The sequence below is a fragment of the Oncorhynchus keta genome, chromosome 28, assembly GCF_023373465.1.
Source record: "Oncorhynchus keta strain PuntledgeMale-10-30-2019 chromosome 28, Oket_V2, whole genome shotgun sequence".
Classification (NCBI taxonomy): Eukaryota; Metazoa; Chordata; class Actinopteri; order Salmoniformes; family Salmonidae; genus Oncorhynchus; species Oncorhynchus keta.
Genome location: NC_068448.1, coordinates 70069065 through 70091319, shown reverse-complemented (window position 1 = coordinate 70091319; position 22255 = coordinate 70069065). Strand labels below are relative to the sequence as shown.

General features: G+C 41.9%; 1 protein-coding gene across 5 annotated transcripts in view; it reads right to left on the bottom strand.

Annotated features, from left to right (window-relative positions):
- The window catches only part of LOC118361754 (5'-AMP-activated protein kinase subunit gamma-1), a 146064-nt gene that overhangs the window by 68120 nt on the left and 55689 nt on the right, over positions 1-22255 (bottom strand). The window contains exon 1 of one of the 5 annotated variants that reach the window (XM_035741949.2): positions 12364-13106. The exons of the other annotated variants lie outside the window; for them this stretch is intronic. Within the exon in view, the coding sequence (XP_035597842.2) occupies positions 12364-12463 (100 nt within the window). The 5' untranslated portion in view covers positions 12464-13106. Of the gene's footprint in view, positions 1-12363; positions 13107-22255 lie in introns of those variants that run through there. 5 annotated transcript variants of the gene reach the window in all.

The following is a 22255-nucleotide window of genomic DNA, read 5'->3' as shown; positions in this document are numbered from 1 at the left end:
GTGGTATATTGGTCATTTTTTTTAAATCTTCAATTAACTAGGCAAGTCAGTTAAGAACAAATTCTTACTATACAATGACGGCCTACCCCAGCCAAACCCTCCCCTAACGACACTGGGCCAATTGTGCGCTGCCCTACGGGACTCCCAATCACGGCCAGTTTTGACACAGCCCATGATCGAACCAGGGTCGCTAGTAAGCCTCTAGCACTAAGATGCAGGGCCTTAGACTGCTGCGCCACTCTGGGGGATATATCACACACCCTCTGGCCTTATTGCTTAAATGACAAATGATGTGATCATTTCCATTTTTTATTTCATTTAACCTTTTTGTTTTATACCTTTATTTAACTAGGCAAGTCAGTTAAGAACAAATTATAAAATGCAGTTCGTTTGTTTTCTCCTATCCGGATTGAACTGCTGGTATCTCCCGGTCACTTTAATTGATTTGTACATTTTCAACTAACCGTATCTTCCCGGGGTGAGTTCTATTACATATATAGGAGAGTATATTTTGGTTTAGTCCATATCTACTGGGCGAAGCAATAAGTGGGTTTAGGCCCACTGCTTTCCCCCTCATTTATGTTAATCTTTCGTAAAGAGACTCAAGCAGCCCTTGCCGTGGGCAGTAAATATTCAGCCATAAATATCTATTCACAACGTTTGTTTTCAATTTAGAGAGCTCGCAGGTTTTAGTTTACGCCAAGGTTTAGCTAGTAAGAGCAAGATGGAAAGCGAGCAGCAACGTATCTCTACAAGTGTATTCATGTTTGATTGTTGGGACTGTTGTTCTAGTCTGACAATCGGGGTGGGTGGGATTTTTATTTTTTTCTTCCTTTTTTCTATGTTTATTGTTTCCTTCTTAAAGAGACACACAGGTAACTTTTGTGCTCAAACCAAAGTTCAAACATTTCCTAATTATCTGCATATGATAGATTTCTATTCAGTTACATATTTGAAACCCAACCTATGCTTAATCCACTAAAATATGTCACATTCAACGTAAAAGGTTTTAACAGCCCGATTAAAAGGAAAAGAGTCTATACATACCTTAAGAAATTAAAGGCTGACATTGTGTTTTTACAAGAAACACATCTTACAGCCAGTGAACACAAGAAATTGAAGAGGGAATGGGTAGGACAAGTTTTGGCATCCTCTTTTAACTCCGAAGCAAGAGGAACTGCAATTTTGATAAGTAGACACATCCCCTTCTGCGTCAACAACACCATCTCTGATCCCTCTGGCAGGTTTGTTTTGGTGCAGGGGCATATGTTTTTAGAGTCTTGGACCCTATTGAATATTTATGCTCCTAACTTCGAGGACCATATGTTTATTCAGAATGTCTTCCTTCAGGTTGCTCAAGCACCACCAAGATGGCTACTGGTTGGAGGAGATTTTAATTTTTGCTTAGATACAGTTCTTGATAGGTCTTCTGATAAACCCTCACTTCTTACCAAAGCCGGCAAGCTCACCATGTCATTCATGAAAGATCTCAATTTACTAGACATCTGGAGACAGTTGCACCCACAGGATAGGGACGACTCTTTTTATTCACACCCACACAAGACACACACACGCATAGATAACTTTTTACTTTCGACACAACTGTTTCATAGAGTGTTAGATGTCGAGTATCTCCCCAGATTGCTTAGTGACCATTCTCCTCTGGTATTATCAATCTCCATTCCAACCAAGGTAAATGGAGCATATAGATGGAGACTAAATTCTACACTCCTAAAGCAACCTGAATTTTGTGCATTCATCAAAGAGCAGATCAATATTTTTACTTTGACAAACAAACCCTCTGCTCCTGACAGCTTCATTCTTTGGGACACATTGAAGGCCTACCTGAGGGGACAGATTATTTCCTATACTAAAGGGCTGAAGAAAAAACACGGTGCGGAACTGAGTGCCCTTGAATCTGAAATCTCCGAGCTATAGAAAACCTACCAAAGAGGCCCGACTAAAGATCTATACAGGCTTTTGGTAAATAAAAAACTTAAATATAATATTCTGAACACATATCAAGCTGAGAGGGCCATCACTAAATCAAAACAGCGTTATTATGAGCTTGGAGAGAAAGCTCACAAAGTATTGGCATGGCAACTGAAAGCAGAGGAAAGTAAGAGGACAATTAATGCCATAGAAACTCTCACTAAAGAGATATCTTTCGACCCTACTGAAATTAATAATACTTTTAAGAAATACGATGAAGACCTCTACACTTCCCAATCAAGCGATGCTCTATCAGAGATAGACTCCTTTCTCTCCTCTCTCAACCTCCCATGCCTGTCAGGGGAAGACAGCGAGCGCCTGAGTGAACACTTCTCAGTCCCTGAATTGTTGGAGGCCATTAAATCCTTACCTTCTAATAAATCTCCTGGGGAGGATGGCTTCCCTCCAGAGTTCTATAAATAATTTAGGGAGCTGTTGGTCCCCTACCTTATGGAGGTACTTAAAAAAGCCAGAGAAGACAACTGCTGTCCAGAGTCCTTCTCTCAAGCAGTGATTACTGTAATCCACAAGAAAGGGAAAAACCCGCTAAAGTTTTTATTTATTTATTTATTTCACCTTTATTTAACCAGGTAGGCAAGTTGAGAACAAGTTCTCATTTACAATTGCGACCTGGCTAAGATAAAGCAAAGCAATTCGACAGATACAACGACACAGAGTTACACATGGAGTAAAACAAACATACAGTCAATAATACAGTATAAACAAGTCTATATACAATGTGAGCAAATTAGGTGAGAAGGGAGGTAAAGGCAAAAAAGGCCATGGTGGCAAAGTAAATACAATATAGCAAGTAAAACACTGGAATGGTAGTTTTGCAATGGAAGAATGTGCAAAGTAGAAATAAAAATAATGGGGTGCAAAGGAGCAAAATAAATAAATTAATTAAATACAGTTGGGAAAGAGGTAGTTGTTTGGGCTAAATTATAGGTGGGCTATGTACAGGTGCGCCTCCTATAGACCAATCTCTCTCCTTAACACAGATTGTAAACTGGTCACCAAGATGCTATCTAAGAGACTGGAGTCATGTCTTCCCCTGTTGGTCAACCCAGATCAGACTGGCTTCATAATTAATAGATTGTCCTCCAATAATCTCAGAAGGTTCTTTGATATAATTCACCTTGCTAACAAAAACAAAATACCTGGTGTCGCAGTCTCCCTCGACGCTGAAAAGGCCTTTGATAGGGTTGAATGGCCATACCTCTTTCGCGTCTTGGAAAAGTCCGTGTTTGTAAATTTGATTAAATCACTCTACAAATCTCCTAAAGCTAGGATTGCTACCAATGGGATTACTTCCTCCTCTTTCCCTCTTTATAGGGGGAACAGACAAGGTTGCCCAATTAGCCCCCACCTCTTTGCCCTCGCCATCGAACCGTTGGCTGAGGCTATTAGAAAGTGCCCTGACATACATGGCTTTGAGGTGGGCCCCCATACCCATAAATTATCACTCTTTGCGGACGACCTTATCTTATTCCTAACAAACCCAGAACACTCCCTCTCTCACTTGCAGATCCTACTACAGTGTTATAGTTCTTTCTCTGGATATAAGGTCAATCTCGATAAAAGCGAAATCTTACCGTTGTCTGTCTTTGACCATCATACCATCAAGCACAAGTTTCCTTTTAGATGGTCGCCTATGGGCTTCACATATTTGGGCAAAATGGTGGATGGTAATCTGAACAACCTATAAACTCAATCTGGCCAGTTTGTTGCAAAAGGTGGAGGTTGACCTTTGTAAATGGATGGACTTACCTCTCACTCTACTGGGTAGAATCAATGTAATTCAAATGAATATCCTGCCCAGGTTTCTATATCTGTTTCAATCTCTCCCTATCCCTGTTCCCGCAGCATTTTTTTCCTCTCTCGACAAGCTGACCAGACGGTTTATCTGGCACGGCAAAACCCCTAGGGTTGGCCTGGATAAACTGACCCTTGATTACAGTCAAGGGGGCTTAAACCTCCCCAATTTTAGAATGTACTACTGGGCTGCACAGTCTAGGTTTCTGGCTCAGAGGTTTGACAATGGTCCCTCTCCCTCATGGTTGAACATTGAAAAGCTTGAGGTAAATGATGACACTGGGGCAGATTTGTTTTACAAATGGGACAGAAAATCTATAAAAACCATCACAGACAACCCTTTAATCATACATTCTGTCCTGGTATGGTGCAAACTGCATGAGCTGTTCGGACGAGGGGGATTCCTTTCCCCTAAAACCCCTTTATGGAACAATAGATTGATCCCTATGTTTTTCCAGAATAGTAACTTTAGACCATGGTCTGATAAGGGGATCACTCTTCTGGAACATTGTTACGAGGAGGGAGTTCTTATGTCTTTTGATCAGCTGAAACAGAAATACCACTTGCCTAACAGGGACTTCTTTAGCTACCTACAACTACGAAACTTTATTAGGGTGACTCTCAAGGGACAATGGAACCTACCTAAGATGTCACCTATTGAACAACTCTGCCACGCAGACCAACCTCTGTTCAAGACCATTTCCCGTGTTTACAATGCTCTTATGTCAGGACTAACACTGCCTGGGCTAGATAAACCCTGACTTAGATGGGAGAGAGATCTGGGTATTTATCTTGATGAGGATCTGTGGAGTGACCTATGCAGGGATGGGGTTACATTCACATTGAACTCCAGAACTCCAGATACAGACTGATCCAGTTTAATTTCCTCCATCAGCTCTATATCACCCCATCTAGACTGCACAGGTTCAACTCAGACATCTCCTCCCTATGTTTTATATGTGGCTCAGATGAAGGAACATTCCTCCATTCCACTTGGCAGTGTTCAAAACTACACGGTTTCTGGCAGGGGGTATGCGATACCATGTCCTCAATTCACGGGGTTGCATTCCCTTTAGACCCGGAGGTCTGTCTACTGGGTAACTTTACTAACACCAATCTTAGGCAAAGCCATACTATAAAGCTAACATAAATATTGCTAGCGATTGCCAAGAAATGTATTGCCTTGAAATGGAAATTGGATTCCTCCCTGCCAGTTGCAATGTGGCTTTCGGAAGTTAATAGTTGTATCCCTTTGGAGAAAATCACTTACTGCTTGAGGAATAAGTTAAAGACATTTTACAGAATTTGGCAACCTTTTATTGACTATATGGAGAATCTCCCCCCACATCTCATTGATTGAATCTATATATAATCCTCACATAATGTTTCACACGTAATGTATATTATGTAGCCTACGGCAGGTGATCCAATGTCTCGTTATTTTTTTTTTTTATATATATATATTTTTTTATTATTGTATGTTTGTTTATATAACTATAATTATTATTTATTTTTGTTATGTTCGTCTGTTACTGTCACTTTGTCCTATCGTTGTCTAATATCTTTTCACTTTTGTTTTGAATGTTCGTAATTGGAAAATGCAAAATAAAATATTTTTTTTTTAAATTGAAAAAGAAACTATAGTTTTGGCAAGTCGGTTAGGATGTCTACGTTATTTATGACACAAGTCATTTTTCCAACAATTGTTCACAGACAGATTATTTCACTTATAATTCACTGTATCACAATTCCAGTGGGTCAGAAGTTTACATACAATAAGTTGGCAGCTTTAAACAGCTTGGAAAATTACAGAAAATTATGTCATGGCTTTAGAAGCTTCTGATAGCCTAATTGACATAATTTGAGTCAACTGGAGGTGTACCTGTGGATGTATTTCAAGGCCTACCTTCAAACTCAGTGCCTCTTAGCTTGACATCATGGGAAAATCTAAATAAATCAGCCAAGACCTCTGAATTTGTTTTTCCAAACGCCTAAAGGTACCAAACAAAATCTGTACAAACAATAGTACGCAAGTATAAACACCATGTATAAACACCAAAGTATCTATATCCACAATAAAACAAGTCATATATCGACATAACCTGAAAGGCCGCTCAGCAAGGAAGAAGCCACTTCTCCAAACCGACATAAAAATAGCCAGACTACGGTTTGCAACTGCACATGGGGACAAAGATCATACTTTTTGGAGAAATGTCCTCTTGTCTGATGAAACAAAAATAGAAGGCTACCCAAAACGTTTGACCCAAGTTAAACAATTTAATTTCTCTACTATTATTTTGACATTTCACATTCTTAATATAAAGTGGTGATCCTAACTAATTTTTACTAGGATTATGTCACGCCCTGACCTGAGTATTCTTTGTTTTCTTTATATATTTTGGTTAGGTCAGGGTGCGACATGGGTGATGTATGTGTTTTTGTACTGTCTAGGGGTTTTGTAAGTATAAGTTTATGTATGTCTATGGTTGCCTAGATTGGTTCTCAATTAGAGGCAGCTGTTTATCGTTGTCTCTGATTGCGAACCATATTTAGGCAGCCATCTTCTTTGGGTATTTCGTGGGTTATTGTCTATGTGATGTTGCATTTTAGCACTCAGTTTCGATAGCGGTCACGTTCGTTTTGTTATTTTGTTTGTTTAGTGTACTTCGTGTTTTTTTCGTCATTCATTAAAAGTATGTATTCACACGGCGCTGCGCTTTGGTCTCCTCACTACGACGATCGTGACAGATTAAATGTCAGGAATTGTGAAAAACTGAGTTTAAATATAGTTGGCTAAGGTGTATGTAAATTTCCGACTTGAACTTTATATGACAGCCAGACAGGAAAGTGGTGCTGTTTTAAAGTGTGAAAATACTCTGACCACATTATACTAAACATGGAACAGTACCCTCTTTCATAGGCTTGCACCAACATGCTCTGTATAAATTATAAACATTCACACATTTTGGCTACTTTTGGGGGAAAAAAAGTAGATATTCAAATTGTTAAGGAAGTCAACAGTGCCACCTACTGAGGTGAGACAACAACTGCATTCATCCATGTGAAACAGAACTCAAGTGGATACACATTTAAACATTCTGTGTAGTGCAGGATTAATGCAGTTTTGAATTTTCCTGAAAACACCTGGTTTCTAGTTTGGATTAAATCCAGATGACATTCTAACTGCAATCTGTGAACACAGACAAGACTGTTGTGACGTCTTACGAGTCAGGGTTATGGCACCCGTTGCTCAACCCAAACAATGGACAGTCTAAAAATGAATGTATTCAAACATTTCACTTTCTAAAACTAGAGGAGAGGAAAGGCTGTAAAGAAAGAATCAGTGCATGCAGTATGTGATGCAGAACTTAATAACTATGAGCATTTCATATCAGTTCCAGGTAGTTCCTTGCTGATTTACTCACATTTCTTCAGTTTAGTGCCTAATGAACACAACCCTACTTTTATTACTAGAATGGAGTGTTGCCATCCACAATGTCAAGGCAGAAAATATACCAATATGATCAAGTGCCAGCCCTGTGATGAGTAAAGTTGATCCAAAAGGTTCTTTAAAAGCTGTTTGTGTTTGGCCATTATTGTGGAGGCTATTTGAAGGCTCAAAGAGCTTACAATGCGCGACTAGATGAAATGCCTCATATCTTATGGAGCACATGTTTGACATGTTTACATACTGAGGTGATCATCATGATGTTTTAAGAACTTCTGAGCTGGGTCGTTTCAAGACAACGAATGAGGGGGATATCAATCAAATCTACTTCATGTCAGCAGGGCCGGTTTAATGCAGGGGCTTACCGGGACTGAAGCCCCTGGACCCAGGCCCGTGGCGAGAGGTAGAAGTAAATAAATCAAAATAAAGGAAATGTATACCGTATATATATATTTTTTTTATTATAAATGTTTTTTTACTGCAACCGCCAACCACAGGAGGATTCAGGAGCCCACTCTCAATGAGTGTAGACAACCTGCTGCAACTCTGCTAATCATCAGATGGAGGGGGGAGAGGAGGAGGGTAACTGGGGGTGTCCTGCCTTGATTGGGTAACTGATTCATTAAAATAAATAAATAAGCTGCATAAAAAGTAAATGTGACTGGTCAATTGTGTGAGTCAGGGGCTGGGCCCAAGAGGCATTTAAAAATTCAATTTAAACGTTATTATTATTACTATTATTTTAAAACCAACCACAGGAGCCCGCTCTTAATGTTCAAAATACACTAGAGAACATAATTTAGTCACACAGGATCAACAGTTTCTCAAAAAATAACTGGATTGGCCAAATAAAGGAAACACCAACATAGTGTCGAAAGGGGTGTTTGGCCACCATAAGCAACCAGAACAGCTTCAACGCACCTTGGCATAGATTCTACAAGTGGACCGAAACCATGCCAGGAAAATGCTCCCCACACCATAACATACTATTTGTAGCCCTCTTGTTTTCTGGGGCTCCCAAGTGGTGCAGCAGTCTAAGGCACTGCATCTCAGTGTTAGAGATATCACTATATACCCTGGTTTGAATCCAGGCTGTATCACAACCGGCCCTAATTGGGAGTCCCATAGGGCGGTACACAATTGGCCCAGGTTTGGCTGATGTAGGCCGTCATTCCTGCCACATTTTACATTGAATTCAATTGCTTAATTCCATTACAGACATGTAAACACCTGACAGTCAATCCATCACAACCTTTGATAGCGTTGAGGGAACGCTAAACTGTGGTTCAAATCTAATTTATTTGTCACGTGCCAAATACAACACCTTACAGTGTGTTTATGTGTGTGTGTTATAATATGACAGATTTTTTTATTTTATTTGTATTTTTTTACCTTTATTTAACTAGGCAAGTCAGTTAAGAACAAATTCTTATTTTCAATGACGGCCTAGGAACAGTGGGTTAACTGCCTGTTCAGGGGTAGAACGACAGATTTGTACCTTGTCAGCTCGGGGATTCGAACTTGCAACCTTTCGGTTACTAGTTCAACGCTCTAACCACTAGGCTACGTTCCATACCTCCAGCATCCACTTTTTATTTTTTATTTATTTCACCTTTATTTAACCAGGTAGGCTAGTTGAGAACAAGTTCTCATTTGCAACTGCGACCTGGCCAAGATAAAGCATAGCAGTGTGAACAGACAACACAGAGTTACACATGGAGTAAACAATTAGCAAGTCAATAACACAGTAGAAAAAAATGGGCAGTCTATATACAATGTGTGCAAAAGGCATGAGGAGGTAGGCGAATAATACAATTTTGCAGATTAACACTGGAGTGATAAATGATCAGATGGGCATGTACAGGTAGAGATATTGGTGTGCAAAAGAGCAGAAAAGTAAATAAATAAAAACAGTATAAAAACAGTATGGGAATGAGGTAGGTGAAAAAGGGTGAGCTATTTACCTATAGACTATGTACAGCTGCAGCGATCGGTTAGCTGCTCGGATAGCTGATGTTTGAAGTTGGAGAGGGAGATAAAAGTCTCCAACTTCAGCGATTTTTGCAATTCGTTCCAGTCACAGGCAGCAGAGTACTGGAACGAAAGGCGGCCAAATGAGGTGTTGGCTTTAGGGATGATCAGTGAGATACACCTGCTGGAGCGCGCTACGGATGGGTGTTGCCATCGTGACCAGTGAACTGAGATAAGGCGGAGCTTTACCTAGCATGGACTTGTAGATGACCTGGAGCCAGTGGGTCTGGCGACGAATATGTAGTGAGGGCCAGCCGACTAGAGCATACAAGTCGCAGTGGTGGGTGGTATAAGGTGCTTTAGTGACAAAACGGATGGCACTGTGATAGACTGCATCCAGTTTGCTGAGTAGAGTGTTGGAAGCCATTTTGTAGATGACATCGCCGAAGTCGAGGATCGGTAGGATAGTCAGTTTTACTAGGGTAAGCTTGGCAGCGTGAGTGAAGGAGGCTTTGTTGCGGAATAGAAAGCCGACTCTGGATTTGATTTTTGATTGGAGATGTTTGATGTGAGTCTGGAAGGAGAGTTTGCAGTCTAGCCAGACACCTAGGTACTTATAGATGTCCACATATTCAAGGTTGGAACCATCCAGGGTGGTGATGCTAGTCGGGCATGCGGGTGCAGGCAGCGATCGGTTGAAAAGCATGCATTTGGTTTTACTCGCGTTTAAGAGCAGTTGGAGGCCACGGAAGGAGTGCTGTATGGCATTGAAGCTCGTTTGGAGGTTGGATAGCACAGTGTCCAATGACAGGCCGAAAGTATATAGAATGGTGTCGTCTGCGTAGAGGTGGATCAGGGAATCGCCCGCAGCAAGAGCAACATCATTGATATATACAGAGAAAAGAGTCGGCCCGAGAATTGAACCCTGTGGCACCCCCATAGAGACTGCCAGAGGACCGGACAGCATGCCCTCTGATTTGACACACTGAACTCTGTCTGCAAAGTAATTGGTGAACCAGGCAAGGCAGTCATCCGAAAAACCGAGGCTGTTGAGTCTGCCGATAAGAATTTGGTGATTGACAGAGTCGAAAGCTTTGGCGAGGTCGATGAAGACGGCTGCACAGTACTGTCTTTTATCGATGGCGGTTATGATATCATTTAGTACCTTGAGTGTGGCTGAGGTGCACCCGTGACCGGCTCGGAAACCAGATTGCACAGCGGAGAAGGTACGGTGGGATTCGAGATGGTCAGTGACCTGTTTGTTGACTTGGCTTTCGAAGACCTTAGATAGGCAGGGCAGGATTGATATAGGTCTGTAACAGTTTGGGTCCAGGGTGTCTCCCCCTTTGAAGAGGGGGATGACTGCGGCAGCTTTCAATCCTTGGGGATCTCAGACGATATGAAAGAGAGGTTGAACAGGCTGGTAATAGGGGTTGCGACAATGGCGGCAGATAGTTTCAGAAATAGCGGGTCCAGATTGTCAAGCCCAGCTGATTTGTACGGGTCCAGGTTTTGCAGCTCTTTCAGAACATCTGCTATCTGGATTTGGGTAAAGGAGAACCTGGAGAGGCTTGGGTGAGGAACTACGGGGGGCGGAGCTGTTGGCCGAGGTTGGAGTAGCCAGGCGGAAGGCATGGCCAGCCGTTGAGAAGTGCTTATTGAAGTTTTCGATAATCATGGATTTATCGGTGGAGACCGTGTTTCCTAGCCTCAGTGCAGTGGGCAGCTGGGAGGAGGTGCTCTTGTTCTCCATGGACTTCACAGTGTCCCAGAACTTTTGGAGTTGGAGCTACAGGATGCAAACTTCTGCCTGAAGAAGCTGGCCTTAGCTTTCCTGACTGACTGCGTGTATTGGTTCCTGACTTCCCTGAACAGTTGCATATCACGGGGGCTATTCGATGCTATTGCAGTCCGCCACAGGATGTTTTTGTGCTGGTCGAGGGCAGTCAGGTCTGGAGTGAACCTGTGACAGCTGGCAGGTCAGGGGTACAATGACAAGTTGAGCAACGCTTTAAGAATCACCTCACGCCTTCAACCCCACAGCAAGGCAAAATGTGTAGAGTTTCCTCTTAGACTGAAACACCTGGGTCCTGTTTAATAGGACCGGACGAAGAAAACGGACAGAAACAGGTCGAGACTACAAGAACTTGTCCAAAAAGAAACACAAAATTTAGCTCAAAACTTTTATAAAAATCTGTAATGAACACTACCATGTGCTTTCTGAGGAATTACCTCAATTCCACTTTTAAATGTGAATCTAAAAATCCTCAGCATAACATCAAAATAGCAACTGTCTGTGCAGTCTGAATTTGGCTGTTATTCTGAGATAGCCATCTCCAGAAGTCATCCTGTAATCTCTGGCTTTCACACTGTAATCTGTCACTCCATTCTCATTGACAGGCAGCAGAGCAGCCATGGTGATTACGTAAAAGGCTGGTTTTAGTTTACAATACCTAATCCGAACCATATTTCATTCCCTGACGTTAAAAATAAGTGTGTGTGCGTGTGTGCGTGTGCGTGTGTGTGTGTGGAAGGAGTGTATCCTTTCCTTTCCTCACTGTGCAAGGTCGTTAGAGAGCTCAGTATCAATCCAAAGGAGGACAGACAATCTAGGAAATGAGCTCTACACCCACAGTGAAAGTGCACTAACCTGAGTTGAGATCAGGCCCAAAATATCTGGGCTTGCAAGAATAAAAAGGGACTGTTTCTGCAGTCTATCCCGGTGGAGAATTTCCACAACAGCTACGAATTAGCTGTAAACTTTATGGCGTTTGGCAAAGTAAAGGAGTTCACACAATACATGTTTTTATTTTTATTTTGGCCAAATGAAACCATTTTCTTCCCCTATGTTACAGTAACATATCATTGATCTGCCTTAATGGTTGCAATTTCCTTATTTCACCCACAATAGAAACTCTGTCTTGCTCCCTGGCTTTTCATGTTAGCAATCCTCTGGTGACATCATAACATCTTAGGCTTCCAAGCCTTCCAGTATCACATAAGTCATCACATCAACTACTTGAGAAAACAATGGACTCTGATGTTAGATCCAAGCAAACTCACACACTTACACTTTTCTAAAGACTCACACACTTACAGTACTGGTATTAGTGTGTCTACAAATGCTGCCCGCTTACTGTTTCCCAAGAGGCCGTGGGGCTCGGACTGCCTCCTCCCTGTCCGTCTGTCTGGCTCCTTCTTCTTCTTGCTCGCCCTCAGGCTCCCAAATCGCTTCATGGGGCACGATGGGACACAAGTATAGTGTATAAACCCAAGTAGAACATATCCGACTAAATAGGAGTTATCGGATTCAATCAAGCCTGAACAAGACCCGATTCAAGCTTCAATGTTCCCCTTCTCGCAAAATCCGCACTCCAAGATAATCTGATCCTAGCTCAGGTCAGCCAGGTAAATCATCTCCTTTAGGAGCTGTGCAAAACTGATCCAAGGACAGTGCTGAGTAGTGACCGTCAATCCACGTGAATGGTCCCAGGGGTACTCTTATATATAGACCGTGTGGAGAGACTGGAGATGTGAGCCAGCCAAATAGTTCACAGTAGAAACATCTGAAGGAAGAGCAAGAAAGTAGCCAGCCAGGCTGAAAGCTTCACTCCCCAGAGGAGAGCTGGCCTCTCATATAAACTTTCAGTGGCGATTCCTCTTAAACACACTTTTCAAGACAAAGAGTTCTGTCCTCCTTTCCCTGGAGCTTCCTCGCGCTCTCTATCTTTTTCTAGCTCTCGCTTTCTCGTTCTACCTCCCTCTCTTTGAATCTTTGTTATATCTGGTCCACAGGCGTGCAGCAGCAAGAGTCCGTGCTGCTGTAGATTGTCATGTGCAGCTGTCTGCAGTGTGTGTTGTCCCTTTAAATTAGGCAGCATCACAGAGAGGCTGCTAAAAGGAGACTAATCTCACACACACACAAACACACTCTTTTTCTCTGACAGTTGATTGGCTCTGAGCAAAGCCCTGCCAACCCACCCTCCCTACTGCTTCTGCTCTCCTGTTATTCTGGAACTCTCCATCTCTCTCTCACAACTTCCCTGCGTAGCGCTTTTCTGGCATGTGCCTGTGTTGACAGGTTCCTAGCAGTATAACGTGGTGATTTTATTACAGAACTTCCTCTGCTGATTAAGAGTTCTACTCTCATGAGAGGATAATAAGATGTCTGTTAACCGATATGTGCACACAGTAATGCATGGATTAAGCTCATGCCCCACGAATGCACATCGCTACCTGTAAGATACAGACAGAACACAGATCAGTGCGAGAACAAAAAGGTGTGCTGGGAACTACCTGGCTGGTTATACATAGCCAAAGCCCGGGTGGTCCTGAGGATTTTTACCTTGAACAAGACCACCTGTGGAGATCATTTTGTTCAGGGAGATCATCACTAATAACACCTTTGTAAAACCCCAAAGCTTAGGAGACATTAAGCATAATGACACAGTACCTCCTTTTCCACCATCACAGTTTAGTGTGCGTGTGTGTGGTGGACTAATTCATTTCATAATTTCTCATGAAAGCAAAAGGTTGAGCATTCTGCATGGAAGAGCAGCACACTGCCTCAAAGCTACTGTTCTATTCTCAGCCTCAGCTTGAGCTGGTTTGTACGTACAGATACGCCATCATAATTTGACCCTGCTTCTCAACAGTAAATGGGAATTATTATGTGGATAATAATTCATCAACATTTTTGTAGGAGTTGATACATTTTTATTTAGGGCAAATCAAGTCTGAAATGATTAAGTGGAAATTACAAACTTTAGATTGCCTTCAGTCCCGTCGTGATGCCGGCGCGTTTTGGACATCTTACCTGTTTTCAACATCGTGGGTTTGTTTGTACCATTGGATTCAGCACCAGTCAAAACCTTGGACACACCTACTCATTCAAGTGTTTTTCTTTATTTTTACCATTTTCTACATTGACGAATAATAGTGAAGATATCAAAACTATGAAATAACACTAGTTACCAAAAAAGTGTTAAACAAATCATAATATATTTTAGATTTGAGATTCTTCAAAAGAAGCCACCCTTTGCCTTGATGACAGCTTTGCAAACTCGTGTCATTCAATCAACCAGCTTCACCTGGAATGCTTTTCCAACAGTCTTGAAGGAGTTCCCACATATGCACTTGTTGGCTGATTTTCCTTCACTCTGCAGTCCAACTCATCCCAAACCATCTCAATTGGGTTGAGGTCGGGTGATTGTGGAGGCCAGGTCATCTGATGTAGCACTCCATCACTCTCCTTCTTGGTCAAATAGCCCTTACACAGCCTGGAGGTGTGTTGAGTCATTGTCCTGTTGAAAAACTAATGATAGTCCCACTAAGCGCAAATCAGATGGGATGACATATCGCTGCAGAATGCTGAGTTAGCCATGATGGTTAAGTGTGAATTCTAAATAAATCACTGACAGTGTCACCAGCAAAACACTCCCACAGCATCACACCTCCTCCTACATTCTTCACGGTGGGAACCACACATGCAGTGGTCATCCGTTCAACCACTCTGCGTCTCACAAAGACACGGCAGTTGGAACCAAAAATGTAGACTAATTTCCACCAGTCTCATGTCCATTGCTTGTGTTTCTTGGCCCAAGCAAGTCTCCTCCTCTTATTGGTGTCCTTTAGTAGTTTTTTTGCAGCAATTTGACCATGAAGGCATGATTTTCTCAGTCTCCTCTGAACAGTTGATGTTGAGATGTGTCTGTTACTTGAACTCTGTGAAATATTTATTTGGGCTGCAATCTGAGGTGCAGTTACCTCTAATGATCAGAGGTAACTCTGGGTCTTCCTTTCCTGTGGCGGTTCTCCTGCGTGCCAGTTTCATCATATCGCTCGGGGATTCAAACTAGCAACCTTTCGGTTACCGGCCTAACACTGTAACCACTAGGCCACCAACCCCCCACTGTCCTTTGGCCTGACGAGGTTAAACCTTGAATACACTACAATTTGCATTTCCTGCAGCTCAGTGATCAAATTAAGATAGCAGATCTGTAGGGAGCAGTGTGGGGGTGATATTTATAGACTGTTGAGTCTTTCTTTGGGAAGTCTATGCTTGACTGAACACTGGCAGGTGCAGGGGTACGTGCGGGAGGGAGAAAATATTGTTCCGTGGAAGCAGCAGTCAGTCCGGAAAACTCAGCAAGAGAGGAGCGACAACACAGAGCCGGTTGTATTGTACACATCATGGGCTAAGGAAGTTAGAGAATCAAGAGAATTATAAAGCAACACTGTAATAACACTATAATTGCACAAAGCTCTTCATGCCTACCTGGGAGCCAAAGTTCATAATTAGATTTGGCGACAAAGCGATCAGGAATAATCCCCCCAAATATAGAATTATAGCGCAACAGGAGTACATCGTTCTTTGTTACTACGGAGAGTAGTTTGATGGGTTAATTAACATAATTAATATAGTCTACTTATAATGCAGTTGCGTAATAGTACAAAACAAATAACAGTATATGATGCATTCGGAAAGTATTCAGACCCCTTCCCTTTTCTGCATTTTGTTACGTTACAGCCGTATTCTAAAATGTATGAAATAAATGTTTTTCCTCATCAATCTACACACAATACCCAATAATGACAAAGCAAAAACAGTTTGGGGGATTTTTTTGCAAATGTATTAAAAAAAAAATTAAACAGAAATACCTTATTTACATAAGTATTCAGACTCTTTGCTATGAGAATTGAGTCCAGGTGAATCCTGTTTCCATTGATCATCCTTGAGATGTTTCTACAACTTGATTGGAGTCCACCTGTGGCAAATTCAATTGATTGGACATGATGTAAAGGCACACACCTGTCTATATAAGGCCCCACAGTTGACAGTGCATTTCAAAGCAAAAATCAAGCCATGAGGTCGAAGGGATTGTCCGTAGAGCTCCGAGACAGGATTGTGTCAAAGCACAGATCTGGGAGAGGGTACCAAAAAATGTCTGCAGCATTGAAGGTCCCCAAGATCATTCTTAAATGGAAGAAGTTTGGAACCACCAAGACTATTCCTAGAACTGTACCCTCAGCCAAACTTGGGGGAGATGGGCCTTGGTCAGAGAGGTGACCAAGAACCCGATGGCCACTCTGACAGAGCTCCAGAGCTCCTCTGTGGAGATGGGAGAACCTTCCAATCAGGCCTTTATGGTAGAGTGGCCAGACGGAAGCCGCTCCTCAGTAAAAGGTATATGACAGCCCACTTGGAGTTTGCCAAAAGGCACCCAAAGGACTGTCAGACCATGAGACACAAGATTCTCTGGTCTGATGAAACCAAGATTTAACTCTTTGGCCTAAATGCCAAGCGTCACGTCTGGAGGAAACTAGGCACCAACCCTGCTATGAAGCATGGTGGTAGCAGCATCATGCTATTGGGATGTTGTTCAGCAGCAAGGACTGGGAGACTAGTCAGGATCGAGGAAAATAAGAAAGGAGCAAAGTACAGAGACAGCTTTAATGAAAACTTGCTCCAGAGCGCTCAGAACCTAAGATTGGGGCGAAGGTTCACCTTCAAACAGGACAACGACCCCAAGCACACGCCAAGACAAGGCAGGAGTGGCTTTGGGACACGTCCCTGAATGTCCTTGAGTAGCCCAGCCAGAGCCCGGACTTAAACTTGATCGAACATCTCTGGAGAGATCAGTAAATAGCTGTGCAGGTGTGCCAAGCTTGTAATGTTATACCCAAGAAGACCCAAGGCTATAATCGCTGCCAAAGGTATTTCAACAAATTATGGAGTAAAAAGTCTGAATACTTATGTAAATGTGATATTTCAGCAAACATTGTTTTTGCTTTGTCATTATGGGATAGTATGTGTAGATTCATGAGGGAAAATGTTATCCAAGTCAAGGGGTCTGAATACTTTCCGAATGCAATGAATGTTGTTACAGTAACAATTAAATTATGTAATTATCTACATCCATCCAATGTGGTTAAGTACTACTACCATTAAAGGCTGTTGCCATGGGTTCAGTTCAATGCTCCCAAAACATGAATAAATGGACAATGATGGAAAATGTGTGGAAAAAACAAGTATTTGGGAAAAAAGGAGTCCCCTTGTGAAAGATTATCACTACAGCACATAATCCTTTCTGATCAAGCCAAGGACACACAACATCCTCTTAATCAGAGGGAGATAGTCCAACCTTTATAGTGTGATACGATACCTACATAGGGCTGTACGGTGACTGTATTATCGCCACACCGCTGGTCACGAGTCATGATCACAGTCAAATTCCACATGACCGTTTAGTCACGGTAATTAGGCTTCTCCAAGCGCAGATGCTACTGATGGTCATAAGTAGCCTACCAAAGTTGCTAACTGCCTGATACTCAGCACTCTATTGTCTCTCTAATCGCTCTGACATCAATGCAAATGTAATCAAAAATCAAACACTTCATGAGAACCCATGGGCTCATGTTGCGTAACAATTCTATAGGCTATGCAATTATGTGAGAAAACAGTGTGGGCCTCCATTAAAAAGAGGAGGATCCCATCAGCTTTCTATAGGCTTGGCCTAGTATATTTATTTCTCAACTTTACAACAGGAGTATAGCATAACTTGCTTGTCATGAAAATGAACCACAAGAAAAGCGCCCTCAATTCGCTATTTAAGTGCATAGATTACATATATTTTACTTATTTTTTCCCCCCCTGCCCATTTTGAGACAGGTGCATGATAATGGTCCATTCTAAATCAAAACCAATTTCACACTTACAGAATGTTATTATTATAATAATTTTTTACCCCTTTTTCTCCGCAAATGGTAGTTACAGTCTTGTCTCATCACTGCAACTCCCGTACGGACTCGGGAGAGGTGATGGTCGAGAGCCATGTGTCCTCTGAAACCCAACCAAGCCGCACTGCTTCTTGACACAATGCCCACTTAACCCGGAAGCCAGCCACACCAATGTGTCGGAGGAAACACTGTACACCTGACGACTGTGTCGGAGTGCACCTCGCCCGGCCCGCCACAGGAGTCGTCAGTGCGCGATGTGACAAGGACATCCCTGCCAGCCAAACCCTCCCCTAACCAGGAAGACGCTGGGCAAATTGTGTGCAGCCCCAAGGGTCTCCCAGTTACGGCCAGATGCGAACAGATCCTGGACTCAAACCCGGAATCTCTAGTGGCACAGCTATTTATTTGATTTATTTTTTTGTCAAATTGTGAATGAGAGACTGATGAAGTGTGTACCACATGCACAAAAAAACAAAGCAGAGGTCAAGTTGGTGGTTGAAGATATCCCTCTAATGGTGTGGGGGCTGTGCTTTGGCAAAGTGGGTGGGGTTATATCCTTCCTGTTTGGCCCTGTCCGGGGGTGTCCTCGGATGGGGCCACAGTGTCTCCTGACCCCTCCTGTCTCAGCCTCCAGTATTTATGCTGCAGTAGTTTATGTGTTGGGGGGCTAGGGTCAGTTTGTTATATCTGGAGTACTTCTCCTGTCCTATTCGGTGTCCTGTGTGAATTTAAGTGTGCTCTCTCTAATTCTTTCTTTCTCTCTCTCGGAGGACCTGAGCCCTAGGACCATGCCTCAGGACTACCTGACATGATGACTCCTTGCTGTCCCCAGTCCACCTTTGCCGTGCTGCTGCTCCAGTTTCAACTGTTCTGCCTTATTATTATTGGACCATGCTGGTCATTTATGAACATTTGAACATCTTGGCCATGTTCTGTTATAATCTCCACCCGGCACAGCCAGAAGAGGACTGGCCACCCCATATAGCCTGGTTCCTCTCTAGGTTTCTTCCTAGGTTTTGGCCTTTCTAGGGAGTTTCTAGCCACCCTGCTTCTACACCTGCATTGCTTGCTGTTTGGGGTTTTAGGCTGGGTTTCTGTACAGCACATTGAGATATCAGCTGATGTACGAAGGGCTATATAAATACATTTGATTGGATTTGATTTGGTCATGACTTTCATAAAACGTTTTTCAAATCCTCATTAGAGTCACATCATGCAGCTTTAAAATGTATACAAAATCTAAACATATAGCCTAACATTTGCATGACAACTAAAGTTGCATAAATAACTCTAAATTAAGTATAATAGGAGGACCTGTTTCTTTGTTAAAACCTCTACGGGATCAGTGTCCCTATACCGGGACGGTCACACCCTGATCTGTTTCACCTGTCCTCGTTATTGTCTCCACCCCTTCCAGGTGTCACTTGTTTTCCCCAGTGTATTTATCCCTGTGTTTCCTGTCTCTCTGTGCCAGTTTGTCTTGTATGTCCAAGCCTACCAGCGGTTTTCCCGGTTTCCTCCTTTGCTAGACCTCCTGGTTTTGACCCTTGCTTGTTTTCTGGACTCCATGCCCGCCTGCCTGATCATTCTGCCTACCCTGACCTTGAGCCTGCCTGCCCTTCGGTACCTCCTGAACTCTGAATTGGTTTTGACCTTTTACCTGTCCACGACCATTCTCTTGCCTACTCCCTTTGGATTTATTAAACATCTTAAACGCCAACCATCTGCCTCCTGTGTCTGCATCTGGATCTCGCCTTGTGATTAGCATGACGTTGTAAGTAACAAAAACATTTCCCAGGACATAGACATGTCTTATATGGACAGAAAGTTTAAACTCTTGTTAATCCATCTGCACGGTCCAATTTACAGTAGCTATTACAGTGACAAAATGCCACGCTATTGTTTGAGAAGAGTGCACAACAAAAACCTTTTATCGCGGCAACTGGTTTGATACATTCACCTCTGAAGGTAAATAATGTACTTACATACAGTAATCTTGCTCTGATTTGTTACGCTGAGGGTCCCAGAGATACAATTTTGCATAGTTTTGTTTGATAAAAATCAATTTTTATATTCAAATGTAGGATCTGGGTTCTACAGTTTGAACCCCTGCTGTCTCTGACTCCACACCTACCCCGCCCGGCCATCTAGATGTGTGAAAGTTAGTGTATAAGCAAATGATCCATCATGTATAACATTTCTGGGAGTGTGTAAACTTACATTTTGTATTACCAACTCATTTCTGTATGTTCTCTATAGTTATGTACTTGAAAATGTATGAATTGACCAATTTGGCACATTTGGGCAGCCTGGATACAAAATATTGTCCAGTATTGCAATACTTAACTGGATCAATCTTTGACTTTGCGCACACACTGCTTCCATCTATTGGCCAAAATATAAATAGCACATAAACGGCAATATTATATTATGGCCTTTCTCTTGCATTTCCAAGGTAATGAGAAAAAATAAACTCGTGTTTTTTGTTTGTATTATCTTTTACCAGATCCTTTCAAATGGTATCAATAATATGCATATCCTTGCTACAGGCAGTTAGATTTGGGTATGTCATTTTAGGAGAAAATTGTAATCAAAAAAGGGTCAGATCCATAAGAGGTTTTAACCGCTCAACACAGAATAGCTGCATGTTTACACTCCCTCATATCATATGGAAAACATATCCTTTCTATTTTATTCAGCTATGTTCAATTGTATTCTTCATACTATAAAATAATATAAAATAATCCCACGGAATTCTAAGCAAATCTTGTCTGCTAAATGAAGTAGTGTAGCCCACTGCAATATGGCATAGCCAGATCAGGGCCTAACATAAGGACAACTCAGAATATGCTATTCGGTTCTCCTTAAATAGACTATATTTTCTTCATATCATGTTTCTTTAGACCTGTCTAAAATAAATTCTGGATTTATTGTGATGGTGTAGGCTACATTACATGGATTTATTGTGATGATGTAGGCTACATTACATGGATTTATTGTGAAGGTGTAGGCTATATTACATGGATTTATTGTGATGGTGTAGGCTATATTACATGGATTTATTGTGAAGGTGTAGGCTACATTACATGGATTTATTGTGATGGTGTAGACTACATTACATGGATTTATTGTGATGGTGTAGACTATATTACATGGATTTATTGTGATGGTGTAGGCTATATTACATGGATTTATTGTGATGGTGTAGGCTATATTACATGGATTTATTGTGATGGTGTAGACTATATTACATGGATTTATTGTGATGGTGTAGACTATATTACATGGATTTATTGTGATGGTGTAGGCTATATTACATGGATTTATTGTGATGGTGTAGACTATATTACATGGATTTATTGTGATGGTGTAGACTATATTACATGGATTTATTGTGATGGTGTAGGCTATATTACATGGATTTATTGTGATGGTGTAGGCTATATTACATGGATTTATTAGACTTGTAGATGTTCCAAAGGTCTGCATTAGTGGCTTGTAGGTGTGGAAGCCAGGAGATCCTAAATGTGTTTATGTTCATTAACAATCAATTACCACGAGCAGCAGTTATTTGCTTGACAATCACCAGCTGACAAAATGTCATGACTGCCACAGCCCTATACCTACATTATATTTTCATTCAGTTCAAATAACTGAATAGTTATTTTGCCTTTTTCCATCATCAACGCATCAAACAAAGTCGAGCCACTTCGATTGTTCAATTATTCTAAATATACATCAACATTTCCCTAGGATCATAAGGCCTTTGATGCCCATTGTCACCCCAAAACTGCAACGGAGACGAAGTAAAATGGCTTGACCCTTCTTCAAAAGGCAGTGTTTGTCTGCCTTATATAATCAGAATTAAATAGGCTCTGATGGATCTCCACTCTTATCCATCATGTCCCTGTCTCTCCCCTGTTATTTCCTGTTTAGGGGGCACTGATGTGCTGGTTAATCTTCCAAACAACCTCATTTAAATCAGAAAAAAAGTGTTTTCCTGTGAACGGGGTAAAACTAATCCGTCCCAAAATCCTGTCCTGAGTCCTGACTTTTTGGAACTGAAATGCAATTAGGAGTACATGCCAAAGAGAGGGGGAGAGAGGTAGAGAGGGAGAGAGGGGAGAGGGGGAGAGGGGGGAGAGAGGGAGCAAATGAGAAAGAGCAAACAAGATAGAGAGGTTGTGAGAAATGTCCTTGACTTTGCCTGACCGCTTGGACATTTAGCTCAGAATTCTTTCAAGTACTGTTGCTACACATTCACCAGATAAACGCACCGTGTCAGAGTTG